Here is a 13,030-nt window from a genome sequence, read left to right on the forward strand (position 1 = left end):
TCCTCAGCCCTCTACTCTACTCCCTATACACTCACGACTGTGTGGCCAGGTTCTGCTCTAACTCCATCTACAAGTTTGCAGATGATACCACCGTTGTAGGCTGTATCTCAAACAGCCATGAGTCAGAGTACAGGAAGGAGATAGAGAACTTAGTGCAATGGTGTCATGACAACAACCTTTCCCTCAATGTCAATAAAACTAAAGAGCTGGTCATTGACTTCAGGAAAGGGGGCGGTGTACATGCACCTGTCTACATCAATGGTGCTGGGGTCAAGAGGGTTGAGAGCTTCAAGTTCCTGGGAGTGAACATCACCAACAGCCTGTCCTGGTCAAATCATGTAGATGCCACGGCCAAGAAAGCTCACCAGCGCCTCTACTTCCTCAGGAGGCTAAAGAAATTTGGTTTGTCCCCTTTGACTCTCACCAACTTTTACCGATGCACCATAGAAAGCATCCTATCAAGATGTACCACGGCTTGGTATGGCAACTGCTCTGCCCAGGACCGCAAGAAGCTGCAGAGAGTTGTGAACACAGCCCAGTGCATCACAGACACCAGCCTCCCCTCCTTGGACTCTGGTGTCTTTACCTCTCATTGTCTTGGTGAAGCAGCCAGCATAATCAAAGACCCCACCCACCTGGGACATTCTCTCTTCCCTCCTCTTCCATCGGGTAGAAGATACAGGAGCCTGAGGGCACGTACCACCAGGCTTAAGGACAGCTTCTACCCCACTGTGATAAGACTATGGAGCATTTCCCTTATACAATGAGATGGACTATGACCTATGACCTCATGACCTCACGATCTACCTTGTTGTGACCTTGCACCTTATTGCACTGCACTTTCTCTGTAGCTGTGACACTTTACTCTGTACTGTTATTGTTTTTACCTGTACTACATCAATGCACTCTGTACTAACTTTATGTAACCGCACTGTGTAATAAATTGACCTGTACGATCGGTTTGTAAGACAAGCTTTTCACTGTACCTCGGTACAAGTGACAATAATAAACCAATACCAATACCAATGTGACTAATAAAGATATCTTATAAAACAAAGTAGAGCTGCAGGCATGCCTTCTTCTTAATTGCATCAATGTGTTGGGCCAGGATAGAGTTTCTTTGACGCCCAGGAACTTGAAGCTGCTCACCCTTTCCACCGCTGACCCCTCAATGGGGACTGGTGTGTGTTCTCCCGACTTCCCCTTCCTGAAGTCCACAATCAATATTGTGAATCTTCAGACTTCTGTACCCCAGAGGGCTGTGGAGAAGCCGCCAATGAGTATATTCGGCAGAGATTGATAGTTTTTTGGATATTATGGGAATCATAAGGTTTGGGGTTAGTGCAAGAATGTGGCACTGTTCATGCACTAAGATCAGCCATGATCCCATAGTGTGGTGAAGCTACCACAAGGGGCTGGGTGGGGGTTCCCTAGTGCTGATGGCAGGCAGTGGATGCCAGGTATGCCACAGCGATTGAGAGGTATTGGTATTGGTTTATTATTGTCAATTGTACCGAGGTACAGTGAAAAACTTGTCTTGCAAACCAATCATACAGGTCAATTCATTACACAGAGCAGCTACATTGGGTTAGTACAGAGTGCATTGAGGTAGTACAGGTAAAAACAATAACAGTAAAGAGTGAAATGTCACAGCTACAGAGAAAGTGTAGTGCAATAAGGTGCAAGCTCACAACAAGAGGTCACAGTCCATCTCATCATAGTACAAGTGGATATCTTTTACACATTTACTTTTTGGGATCTGGGTGTGCAGCCTTTGTTGCTCATCCCCATTGCCCTGGAGAAGGTGGGGTGAGCCACCTTCTTAAATCTCTACAGCGTAGGGGAAGGTACTCCCACAGTGCTGTGGGGAGGGAGTTCCAGGATTTGGACCCAGTTGTGATGAAGACATGGCCATATTTTTCCAAGTCAGGATGGTGTGTGACCTGAAGGGGATCCTACAGGCGGCAGTGTTCCTGTGCTTTCTGCCCTTATCCTTCTTGGTGGTGAAGGTTGTGTGTTTGAGAGGTACTATCTGTGCAGCCTAGGTGAGTAACTGCTGCCGCTGTGCTCCAGTGGTAGAGGGAAATAATGTTTAGGGTGGTCACCGGGTGCCAATCAAGTGAGCTGCTTTGCTCTGGATGGTTTCAAGCTTCTTGATAGTTGCCGGTGCTGCACTTATCCACGTACGTGGAGGTTATTCCATCACGATCCTGACTCGTATCTTGCAGGTGGAAGGTGGAAGTCACTTGACAAGTGATATCCAGCCTCTTGCAGCCATGGTGTTTATGTGGCTGGTTCAGTTTCCGGTCAGTGGCGACTCTCAGGACATTGATGGTGGGGATCTCGGAGATGGCGTTGTCATTGAATGTCAGTGATGGGTTGGTAGATTTTCTCTTGTTGGAGACTGTCATTGCCTGGCCATCTTGTGGCAGGACTGTTACTGCCATGTATCTAAAGCATGCCTGAATGTTGATTAGATCTTGTGGCACACTTGCCTCAGTTGGTGAGGAACTGAGCAAGTGCAGTCATCAGTGAACTGACCTTATTTTGGAAGGATAACTGAATCAGCTGAAGATGGAAGGTCTAGGACACCATCATGGGGAACTCCTGCAGTGGCATTGGGATGAGTGACCACCAACATTCATGACCTCCTTCCATTACATATGGTATGGCTCCAGTCACTGGGGTGATCTACACTGACCTGTTTTTCCAGGGCCCTGATACCAAACCTGGTGAAATGCTGCAATGGTGACAAGACAGTCACTCTCAGCTCTGGAATTCAGCTCCTTGGTCCCTGTTTGGACCAAGGTCGAGATGACATCAGGAACCAGGTGACCCTGGAAAAATCCAAACTGGGGATTGGTGAGCAGGTTATTCGTGTGTAACTGCTGCTCGATCGCACTGGTGGTAACATCTCCCATCACTTTGTTGATAATTGGGAGCAGACTGATTTGGCCGTAAGTAGCCTGATTGGATTTGCCCTGCTTCTGGTGAACAGGACATAACTGGATAACTTTTCACATTGCTGGTGTTGGAGCTGCACTAGAGCACCTTTGCCAAAGGTGCGACTGGTTCTGCAGCACAATAGCTGGGATGTCCTCTGTTCCCATCGCCTGTGCTGTAACCAGAGCTCTCAGCCATTTCTTGATACCAGGTGGGAGTGAATGGAATTGTCTGGAGACTGGTTCATGTGACGGTCAGGATCTCAAGAGGACGCCGAGATGGAGAATTCACCTAGCACTTCTGGCTAGATACGGTTGTAAATGCTTCAGCCTTTTCTTTAGCACTCACATGCTGGGCCCTGCCATTGTCAAGAAGAGGGATGTTCCTGGAAACTCCTCCTCCCATTAGCTGCTTAATCACACACCACCACTGATAATCACACACCACCATTCATGAATAGATGTGTTATGACTGTAGATTTCTGTCTGATCTGTTGTTTGTGAGATCACATAGCACTTTTGCTGTTTAGCGTACAAGTACGGTTACAACATTGGCACCGAATAACTTGCCTGTATTGCAGCTGTTCTACGCTGCCATCTCCTCTGGTCTGGTCTAGTGTTAGCCTGATCTAGCCTCTTGCTGCTCCGCGCATGTCCTTCTGCACTCCTCATTGAGCCAGGGTTCATTCCTAGGCTTGACAGTAATGGTGGAGAGGTTGTGATGCTGTCTATTTCTACTGCTGGTGATCCACAGCACATCATGAATGCCCCGATTTGAGCTACCAGATCTGTTCTAGTCTATCACATATAGCACGGTAGTGTAGTGGTTAGTGTAACGCTATTGCAGTGTCAGCGACCCAGGTTCAATTGCGGCCACTGTCTGTAAGGAGTTTGTACGTTCTCCCCGTGTCTGTGTGGTTTCTCTGGGGCTCTAGTTTCCTCCCACATTCCAAAGACGTACAAGTTAGGAAGTTGTGGGCATGCTATGTTGGCCCCGGAAGCATGATGACACTTGCGGGCTGCCCCCAGAACGCTCAACACAAAAGATGCATTTCACTGTGTGTTTCGATGTACATGTGACTAATAAAGAAATCTTATCTTAAGATTGCAGTGCCTCCCAACATGATGGAGAGTGTCCTCAGTGTGAAGACAAGACGTTGTCACCACAAGGACTATGCATTGGTTATTTCTACCACTGAAGTGATGGACGAGATCAAATAGATATATCCCTCATTTTTCTACAGACTCTATCTAGGAGCTCTGTCCTTCAGGACTCAGCCAGTTCAGTCAGTACTGGTCCTACCAAACCACTGGCAGTGATGGACATTGAAGTCCCCACCCAGGGTATATTCTGTACCCTCACTACTTCTTGTGCTTCTTTCGAGCATTGTTCAACATGGAGGAGTACTGATTCATCAGCTGGGGGGGGGCGGGGTGGGATGGAGGTAATCAGGAGGAGATTCCCTTTGACATGATATAATGAGACTTCATGGGGTCTGGAATCCATGTTGAAGATTCCAAGGAACTCTCCCTCCTGCCTGTGTACCACTGAGGTGGATCTGCACTGTTGGTGGGACAGGACATACTTAGGGATAGTGAATGAAGAACTCTGGCACATCGTCGGCAATTTTCTGGGAGGACTATGTTATGCTGCTTGACCAGTTGGTGAGACAGCTTTCCCAGTCTAGACGCAAGTCCCCAGAATGCTTCTGAGGAAGACACTGCAAGGTGAACTGGACTGGGAGCGACTGCTTGGAGCTTAGGTTGGTGGTGTGCAGTTCTTCTGTTGTTTGAATGCAGTGGTAGGGTTCTCTGTATGTGGAATGAATGAAAATGTTCCTGAGGGTGAACAATATCATCAAACACCTGGGTGAGGACAGAGAAACACAACCATGTGATAGATGAGGAAAGTGATATTGTTGCTGGTGTTTGATCCAGCGACACATGAGAGGTTGATGCGTCTACAGGCGATGTCTCACGTGGCCAACCCCTGCTTCTCTTTCTTGTGTTCTTATGTTCTCAGCTGAGATTAATTAACTCAGCGCAGAGGCTTTATGCTGTGGTATGTCTGTAGCTACACCTGAGGATGCATGGGGCCAAGCAGGGCAGGAACCTTTTTCAACTTGCATGATAAAACCACCTTGCTTCGTAGTGGGACTAGATCAGCAATCAATAATGTAAAACTACTGGCTCAATTATTGATGATAGCAGCTTAGAATGTCTCAGCAGGTACCAGTTTGGATTAGAAACTTAATATGTAACAAATTCCCATCTACAATGTGAATTATTCAGTATAACAGTCCATCGCATCAAGTATATGCATCCTTTATAAACCTCTGTTTGTGCTCTTAACATTGCTCCTGTGTACTTGGTGTTGTCCAAAGTCTCCTCATGCTCCATCCAGATCCTATGATTGAGCAGTACATCATGCAGGGTTTGAATTCATTTCAGTCTCTTCAGCAATTGGATTGCAGACATCTACAGCTGCAAAATATCCACATCAGTGAGGAAACTATACTTGTTGCTGTGTGCAGCATATAATTCCTTTAGCAACTCCTCTGAGATCGAAGAACCTGCAGCACATCAGGGATAGTATCCGGACCACAGGCTGGTGACATTGGGTCGTATAATGACCATCTTGTGAAAGAGAAAATACAGTCTTGATTTTCAAAACTGCCATCACTACCAAGCATGAAAAACACGATGATGCTGGAGGAACTCAGCAGGCCAGGCAGCATCTGTGGAGAAAAGCAGGCGGCCGACGTTTCAGGTCAGGACCCTTCTTCAGGACTCGGCTGCCTGGCCTGCTGAGTTCCTCCAACATCAGAGTGTTTTGCATCCAGATTCCAGCATCTGCAGTCCTTTGCTTCTCCTCTATCGCTACCGAGCATCCTGAGTGAGCCAACATTGACTGCGTCATTTCAACAAAATGCCTCAAGAGTGTGTGGTGGCTGAATACTCTGTGACAGCTGGTTGATCTAACCACATGAATTCGTCACTTAAAAAGGTCAAGTCAGGACTATGAAGAAATGGAGGCAGGAGAGACTGGAGGTTCTGGAATCTGGAGCAACAAACAACCTGCTGGAGAAACTCAGTGGGTCGAGCAGCATCTGTGGGAGGAAAGGAATTGTTGATGTTTTGGGTCGAAACCCTGTGAAGAAATGTTCATCACTCGCCTGGATGGTGGACCTGTGGTGACTCTCAAGCAGTTCAACATCTACATAACACAGTGATCCACCTGACTGGTTACAATGTCACTAAGCTATCTCCCCTCTTCTTCATGTCCTTCACCCACAATTTGTGGCTTCAGTATGAATGATAACTGGAAGCATAACAGCAGTTACCACGATAACAGTTCCCTCCCATGAAGCCTTTGTCATTAAGTAGAGGTATTATCATAGTGTTTTGAGGACACCTTCACCTCCAAATGCCCTTTCAAATTACACATCAACCTGACTTGGACCTGTATTGTCATCATCCATCCCCCGCTCAGTCAATATTCTGGGACATGCAGCCTAACATTGTGGGTTTATGTTCAAAGCACGGACCATAGCAACCCAAGTGGACTTACCCCACTCTCCTCAAGTCAGCCAGGGGGATTCTAATTTCCATGTTACCCAGTCCTTTCTAAACGTTGAGTATTCCTGGAATATTTAGTTCCCAGTTTTGGTCACCCTGCAGCCACGTTTCAGAAATGACAAAGAGATCATATCTTTTTGCTTCTATTTCTGCCATTAATCCATTTACATTGCAAATTCTGTGAGAATTTAATGCCTTTAATTTTGTCATTTTAACATTTTGCTGTTCTTTAACTCCCTTCATTGCATGACTTTGTTTTAATTATCTATTTATTTCATTTACTACTTCTCTATCTTCCCATCCGGTCATGGTCAGGATTCCCAACTGTCCAGGATTATCTTGGAGATTCTGGGAATTAAGGATTAATCTCTGGAGCACTGCTGTAAACAATCTTAGAGAAAATCATAGAGGTGTTAAAACAGTGCTTTTTATTTTTTCTTTGCCCTCTATTATTAAATAAACAATGAAAATATAATGCCTACATCAGGTGGTTCTGATGGATAGAAGGTGCCAAGTGATAAAACTTCCAGGTCTACTTACAACCAACGCTGGCAACCCTCGGAATGGAGCCCAGACGGGCAGGTGAAGATGGAGATTAGCTGTGCCCTTCTCAAATGTTTGGACAGCTTCCTGGGGCTGAATGGCCTACTTCTGTTCCAATAACCACCTTACACAGATAGCCCTGGAGTGAATTGGGAGCTACATTCCAGACACAGGCCACTTCCCCTCACCCACCTCAGCCTAGAAATTGGATCCATTTGCACACATTGGTCATAAGGAGATCCTGTAAGTAAGTGGTTTAGCCTGGGCTAGCGACCATTTCCGGGTAGAACTCAACCCAATGGGAAATTGGCCTCAACGTGGATGATTCACCTTATGGTGGCTGATGTTTTGTTGGCATTTGTCATTCACCTAATCACATCACAGGTTGCACACTAAGTTCCCTCACTGCTAGCATAATGCGCTGCGTTGCTTGCAAGCATTGCCGAACACTTGCAGAAAAACTACTGGCACAGGAGTTGACAATGAGCCCTCAGTTACAAATGAGTTGCACCCTGACCTTGTTTCCTTATAGATGGCATCTGCCAGCCTCAGATTTCAATGCTCAGGATTAAGGTATTCTCATCATTAGATGCCCCTTCACAGCCTTTTTATACACTCACATCGGAGATGCTTGTATCTTTGCCCCCTTGATTATCCCACACTTCACACTGATAATTCTTCATCTGCAAAAGAGAAGGAAGAAAATGTCCTTTCGAAGCTGAACAATATCTGCGCAGTTCCTTCTGGTCTTTGGATGTAACTGGTCATTTTCTTTCAGTGACGTTGCTCCAGCTGACATTTACAGAACGTTGGCTTTGAAATTATTGTCCCAGGTGAAGCAATTTTACTCGTGAGCAATAGACTGAAACATAAGAACACATTATGTTAGCAGGAAAATGGTTTATAACGACAAAGTTGCTTTTCTTGGTCATTTAGCAGAACGTTGTAGAAAGGATATAGACCACGTTGGGGACACTGCTGTGAGGATCTGATCTCTTTGCCAATGCTGTTTGTGTTGGCCGTTTTAAATGAAAGCACTGATCAGTGTGGAGGGAGTAATACATATGGCCTCATCTGGCAGTGTAACATGGGATTCTGCTGCATGAGCTGTTCAAAGGGTTCAGGACAATGAACTCCAGATGTCAGACGAAATCAAAACCATTATACTGGCATCTTGTGAAAGGCCAGCATAAAATATCAGCTTGCAATTATCAGACATCATACAGAGAAAATGCATCACAAGGTTCAGCCCATGGTAGCCAAAAGCTAATGCCAGTTTTTTTTTGTCTGTAGCTTTGTACTTTATATCAAATCAACTAATCAAGTGCTCATCCAAGTAATTTGTAATGCTCTGAGGGTTTCTGCCTCCATCACCATGTTAGGCAATGATGTCCACCGTCTACTGGTGGCCGGGGTTGGGGGAGGTGGCAAAGGTTCTCTTCACCTGCCATATAATCTTCTTTTATTTTTCTTAAGTAGTGAGAAATTGAAAAGAATTGGCATTCAGAGTGAACTGGGATCCTTGTACATTGAGAAAGCCTTCACTACAGCACAATTTGAGTACAGGAGTAACGACATCTCATCGCAGGAGTTGGTGAGGTTGCACTTTGTTCCAAAGAAAGCAACCCCAGCCTAACCATTATTTACTCAGATTATCCAGGCAGCATTCCCGCAAATCCTCCTGTACCCCTAGTGTTATCACTGCTGCAGTGTAGGTCAGCAACAGCGTGGATAATAGGTGGACAGGATTTGGTGCAAGATAACAGACAAGTTGGATAACCTTGGCTGAGTTTGTGGATGGCAGAATTTGGGAGAACAGCTGAAACACCAGTAGCTGAGTCTTGAGACAATGAAAGGATAATTGAGTTTTTAGTGATGGTTGTGTTGAAGTTACAGAGACGGTGGGGAAAGAAGAGAAGCTGTCAATAGAGCTGCTCACCAATGACTGGACAGATCTGGTTTAAACAAAGTGAGGGCCTTTTAATTGTACGGCATTGGAGGAGGATGATGAGGTCAATCATGATTCAGGCTATGAAGTTTTCAAAGAAGATAAAGAGAGACAATGCACTAGAGAATATCTTGTGGTTTTGATTTTTCATTATGTGTGCTATGAAAGCAATGGCAACTGGACTGGAGAGATTGAAATGTGATTTATGGAAGGGCTGGGTGCAGAGGTGGCAGAAGAAAACATATTCAGAATCTTCAATAGAAAAGGAAGGTAAATTGGTACCTTAGTCATGGCAGGAGTACCTCACTGAAAGCTCCCGAGCTCTAATTATGATTGTGGTGCCTCATCAGAGATTGAGATGCTGATGCTAATACTCCGATCAAATACTACATACTCTAGTAATGACTCAGGTACTTCAACAACACCAATATTGGTATTGGTTTATTATTGTCACTTGTACTGAGGTACAGTGAAAAACTTGTTTTACAAACCGATCATACAGGTCAATTTATTACACAGTGCAGTTCCATTGAGTTAGTACAGAGTGCATTGAGGTAGTACAGGTAAAAACAATAACAGTACAGAGTAAAGTGTCACAGCTACAGAGAAAGTGCAGTGCAATAAAGTGCAAGGTCACAACAAGGTAGATCGTGAGGTCATAGTCCATCTCATTGTATAAGGGAACCATTCAATAGTCTTATCACAGTGGGGTAGAAGCTGTCCTTAAGTCTGGTGGTACGTCCCCTCAGGCTCCTGTATCTCCTACCTGATGGAAGAGGAGAGAAGAGAGAATGTCCCGGGGGGGGGGGGGGGGGTGGGGTCTTTGATTATGCTGGCTGCTTCACTAAGACAACGAGAGGTAAAGACAGAGTCCAAGGAGGGGAGGCTGGTGTCCGTGATGCACTGGGCTGTGTCCACAACTCTCTGCAGTTTTTTGCGGTCCTGGGCAGAGCAGTTGCCGTACCAATCCATGATGCATCCATATAGGATGCTTTCTATGGTGCATCGGTAAAAGTTGTTGAGAGTCAAAGGGGACAAACCAAATTTCTTTAGCCTCCTGAGGAAGTAGAGGGGTTGGTGAGCTTTCTTGGCTGTGGTATCTACGTGATTTGACCAGGTCATTGACTTCAGGAAAGGGGGCGGTGTACATGCACCTGTCTACATCAACGATGCTGAGGTCGAGAGGGTTGAGAGCTTCAAGTTCCTGGGAGTGAACATCACCAACAGCCTGTCCTGGTCAAATCACATAGATGTCATGGCCAAGAAAGCTCACCAGTGCCTCTACTTCCTCAGGAGGCTAAAGAAATTTGGTTTGTTCCCTTTGACTCTCACCAACTTTTACCAATGCACCATAGAAAGCATCCTATCTGGATGTATCACAGCTTGGTACGGCAACTGCTCTGCCCAGGACCACAAGAAACTGCAGAGAGTTTTGGACACAGGCCAGTGCATCACGGACACCAGCCTCCCCTCCTTGGACTCTGTCTTTACCTCTCGTTGTCTTAGTGAAGCAGCCAGCATAATCAAAGACCCCACCCCCCCCCCCCCCCCCCCCCGGGACATTCTCTCTTCTCTCCTCTTCCATCAGGTAGGAGATACAGGAGCCTGAGGGGACGTACCACCAGACTTAAGGACAGCTTCTACCCCACTGTGATAAGACTATTGAATGGTTCCCTTATACAATGAGATGGACTATGACCTCACGATCTACCTTGTTGTGACCTTGCACCTTATTGCACTGCACTTTCTCTGTAGTTGTGACGCTTTACTCTGTACTGTTATTGTTTTACCTGTACTACATCAATGCACTCTGTACTAACTCAATGTAACTGCACTGTGTAATGAATTGACCTGTACGATCGGTTTATAAGACAAGCTTTTCACTGTACCTCAGTACAAGTGACAATAATAAACCAATACCAATACCAATACCAATACCAATGTGACTAATAAAGGTACCTTATAAAACAAAGTAAAGCCACTGGCATGCCTTCTTCGTGATTGCATCAATGTGTTGGGCCCAGGATAGATTTTCTTTGACGCCCAGGAACTTGAAACTGCTCACCCTTTCCACCGCTGACCCCTCAATGGGGACTGGTGTGTGTTCTCCTGACTTCCCCTTCCTGAAGACCACAATCAATACTGTGAATCTTTGGACTGTGTAATGAATTGACCTGTACAATCGGTTTGTAAGACAAGCTTTTCACTGTACCTCGGTACAATTGACAATAATAAACCAATACCAATAGCAGTTCCTATCCATGTAGCTGCCCAAGTAGCTTTTAAATATTGTTAATGTACCTGCCTCAACCACTTCCTCTGGCAGCTCATTTCATATACAGATTACCTTTGGGGTGAAACACTTGCGGGCTGCCCCCAGAACACTCCACGCAAATGATGTATTTCACTGTGTGTTTCGATGTACATGTGACTAATAAAGATATCTTATCTTATCTTTACCTTCTTATTAAACCTCTCCCCTCTCACCTTAGACTTATGCCCTCCGGTTCTTGATTCCCTAGTACTGGGAAAAACACTGTGTGCATTCACCCTATCTGTGCCCCTCATGATTTTATGCACCTCCAAAAGATCAGCCCTCATTCTCCTATGTTCTATTGAAAAATGTCCCAACCTGATCAACCTCTCTCCATAACTTAGAATCATGGGTCTGAGGTCATCATTTCCTTCAAAGTATTATTCTGACATTCATTTTAAAACTATGCTTTCTAAAAGTTTAGAAGTGGTACAGTAACATGGTGTTTAAGTTACTGGACTAAAAATCCTGGGCTGATATTCCAGAGACATGGGTTCAAATCCCAGCATAAAGATTTAAATTCAGTTTGTTAAATAAATTCTCAAAGGAATTCAGTAAGATTAATGGTGACCATGAAACTGCTGTATCACTAACTAGATGAAATCTGCCTTCCTTATCTGATCTGTCCTCCATGTGCCTCCAGAACTCTGGCAAAATGTTTGTCTCTTAACTGCCTACGTCAATACCAGGAGGTGAGTGGGCCTTGTTGACAAGGGCAGTATGGGGCATCCTTCTGAAGGTGGTGGTGAGAGAGCCACTACTGTCCAAAATGGCTCAACAAGCCACTCAATTTCAAGGGCAATTGGAGTTGGGTAAGAGATACCAACATTGCCAGTAATGCACACAATCCACGAATGAATAAACAAAGAACTGAGTCCTGAGACTGGATGCTAAACATTACATTATGATATACCTCCCTTCTTTTAGGCTAGAAGTTGCAAATAGCATAAAAAAAAGTCAATTGTTACATTTAAAATGGTTTGAGTACAGAGCATTGAGGGCCATAGAACAAAAATAAATGAGTTTCAGTACAGATCAGTAATCTGTTCGAATGATGAGACACGTCAGGAACCTAAATGGCCCACCACTTCTGGTTTTCAATGTAACAGCCTCAATACCTGCTTAGAAATGGTATTGAAATTTATAGGGTAGGAGTCCAAGTCCTTTGATTTCATGGAGCTTTTAGTTCCAGGCCATGGAGTCAACTAGCCACAATGTCTATATCAATGCTTCTGTTAATTTATTTTTCCTTAGTTCAAAGTGGCTGAACTCTGGGTCCTTTTGGCAGGTGGGCTGAACATGTTTGGAGAAGGGAAATCTGGGGCTAAGAGAAGATGACAGAGAATTGTAAGGAAGAGTTAGTCCAAGGTTGTGGAAGGCGAGGCCTTGATGGGATGAACAGCTTCTTTCGTTTCAGGCATTCACATGATCAAAGGTGACAAAACGAAGGGAAAAGCAGAGTATTACTTAAATGGTGTGTGACTATTTGTTTCTACTTTTCTGAGAGGCTTGGGTTACTACGACAAGAATTATAAAATGTTAGCTCATCTCTACGAAAAGTAATTATAGAAGCAAACGGAGAGTTGGCCTACATTGCAAGGAGCCCAAGGGTAGAGAAGCCTTGCTGCAAATTTACTGGACTTCTATGAGATCGCATCTGGATTACTGGGTATAATTTGGTTTCAGCATTTAAGAAAGGATTGA

At 44.9% G+C, this 13,030-nt stretch overlaps 1 protein-coding gene across 1 annotated transcript in view; it reads left to right on the forward strand.

Annotated features, from left to right (window-relative positions):
* The window catches only part of LOC127583568 (V-set and immunoglobulin domain-containing protein 10-like 2), a 139,201-nt gene that overhangs the window by 72,226 nt on the left and 53,945 nt on the right, over window positions 1-13,030 (forward strand). Inside the window, exon 4 of the mRNA XM_052039690.1 lies at window positions 2,714-2,862. Coding sequence (XP_051895650.1) covers window positions 2,714-2,862 — 149 coding nt within the window. The remainder of the gene's footprint in view (window positions 1-2,713; window positions 2,863-13,030) is intronic.

The sequence above is a fragment of the Pristis pectinata genome, chromosome 27, assembly GCF_009764475.1.
Source record: "Pristis pectinata isolate sPriPec2 chromosome 27, sPriPec2.1.pri, whole genome shotgun sequence".
Taxonomy (NCBI): Eukaryota; Metazoa; Chordata; class Chondrichthyes; order Rhinopristiformes; family Pristidae; genus Pristis; species Pristis pectinata.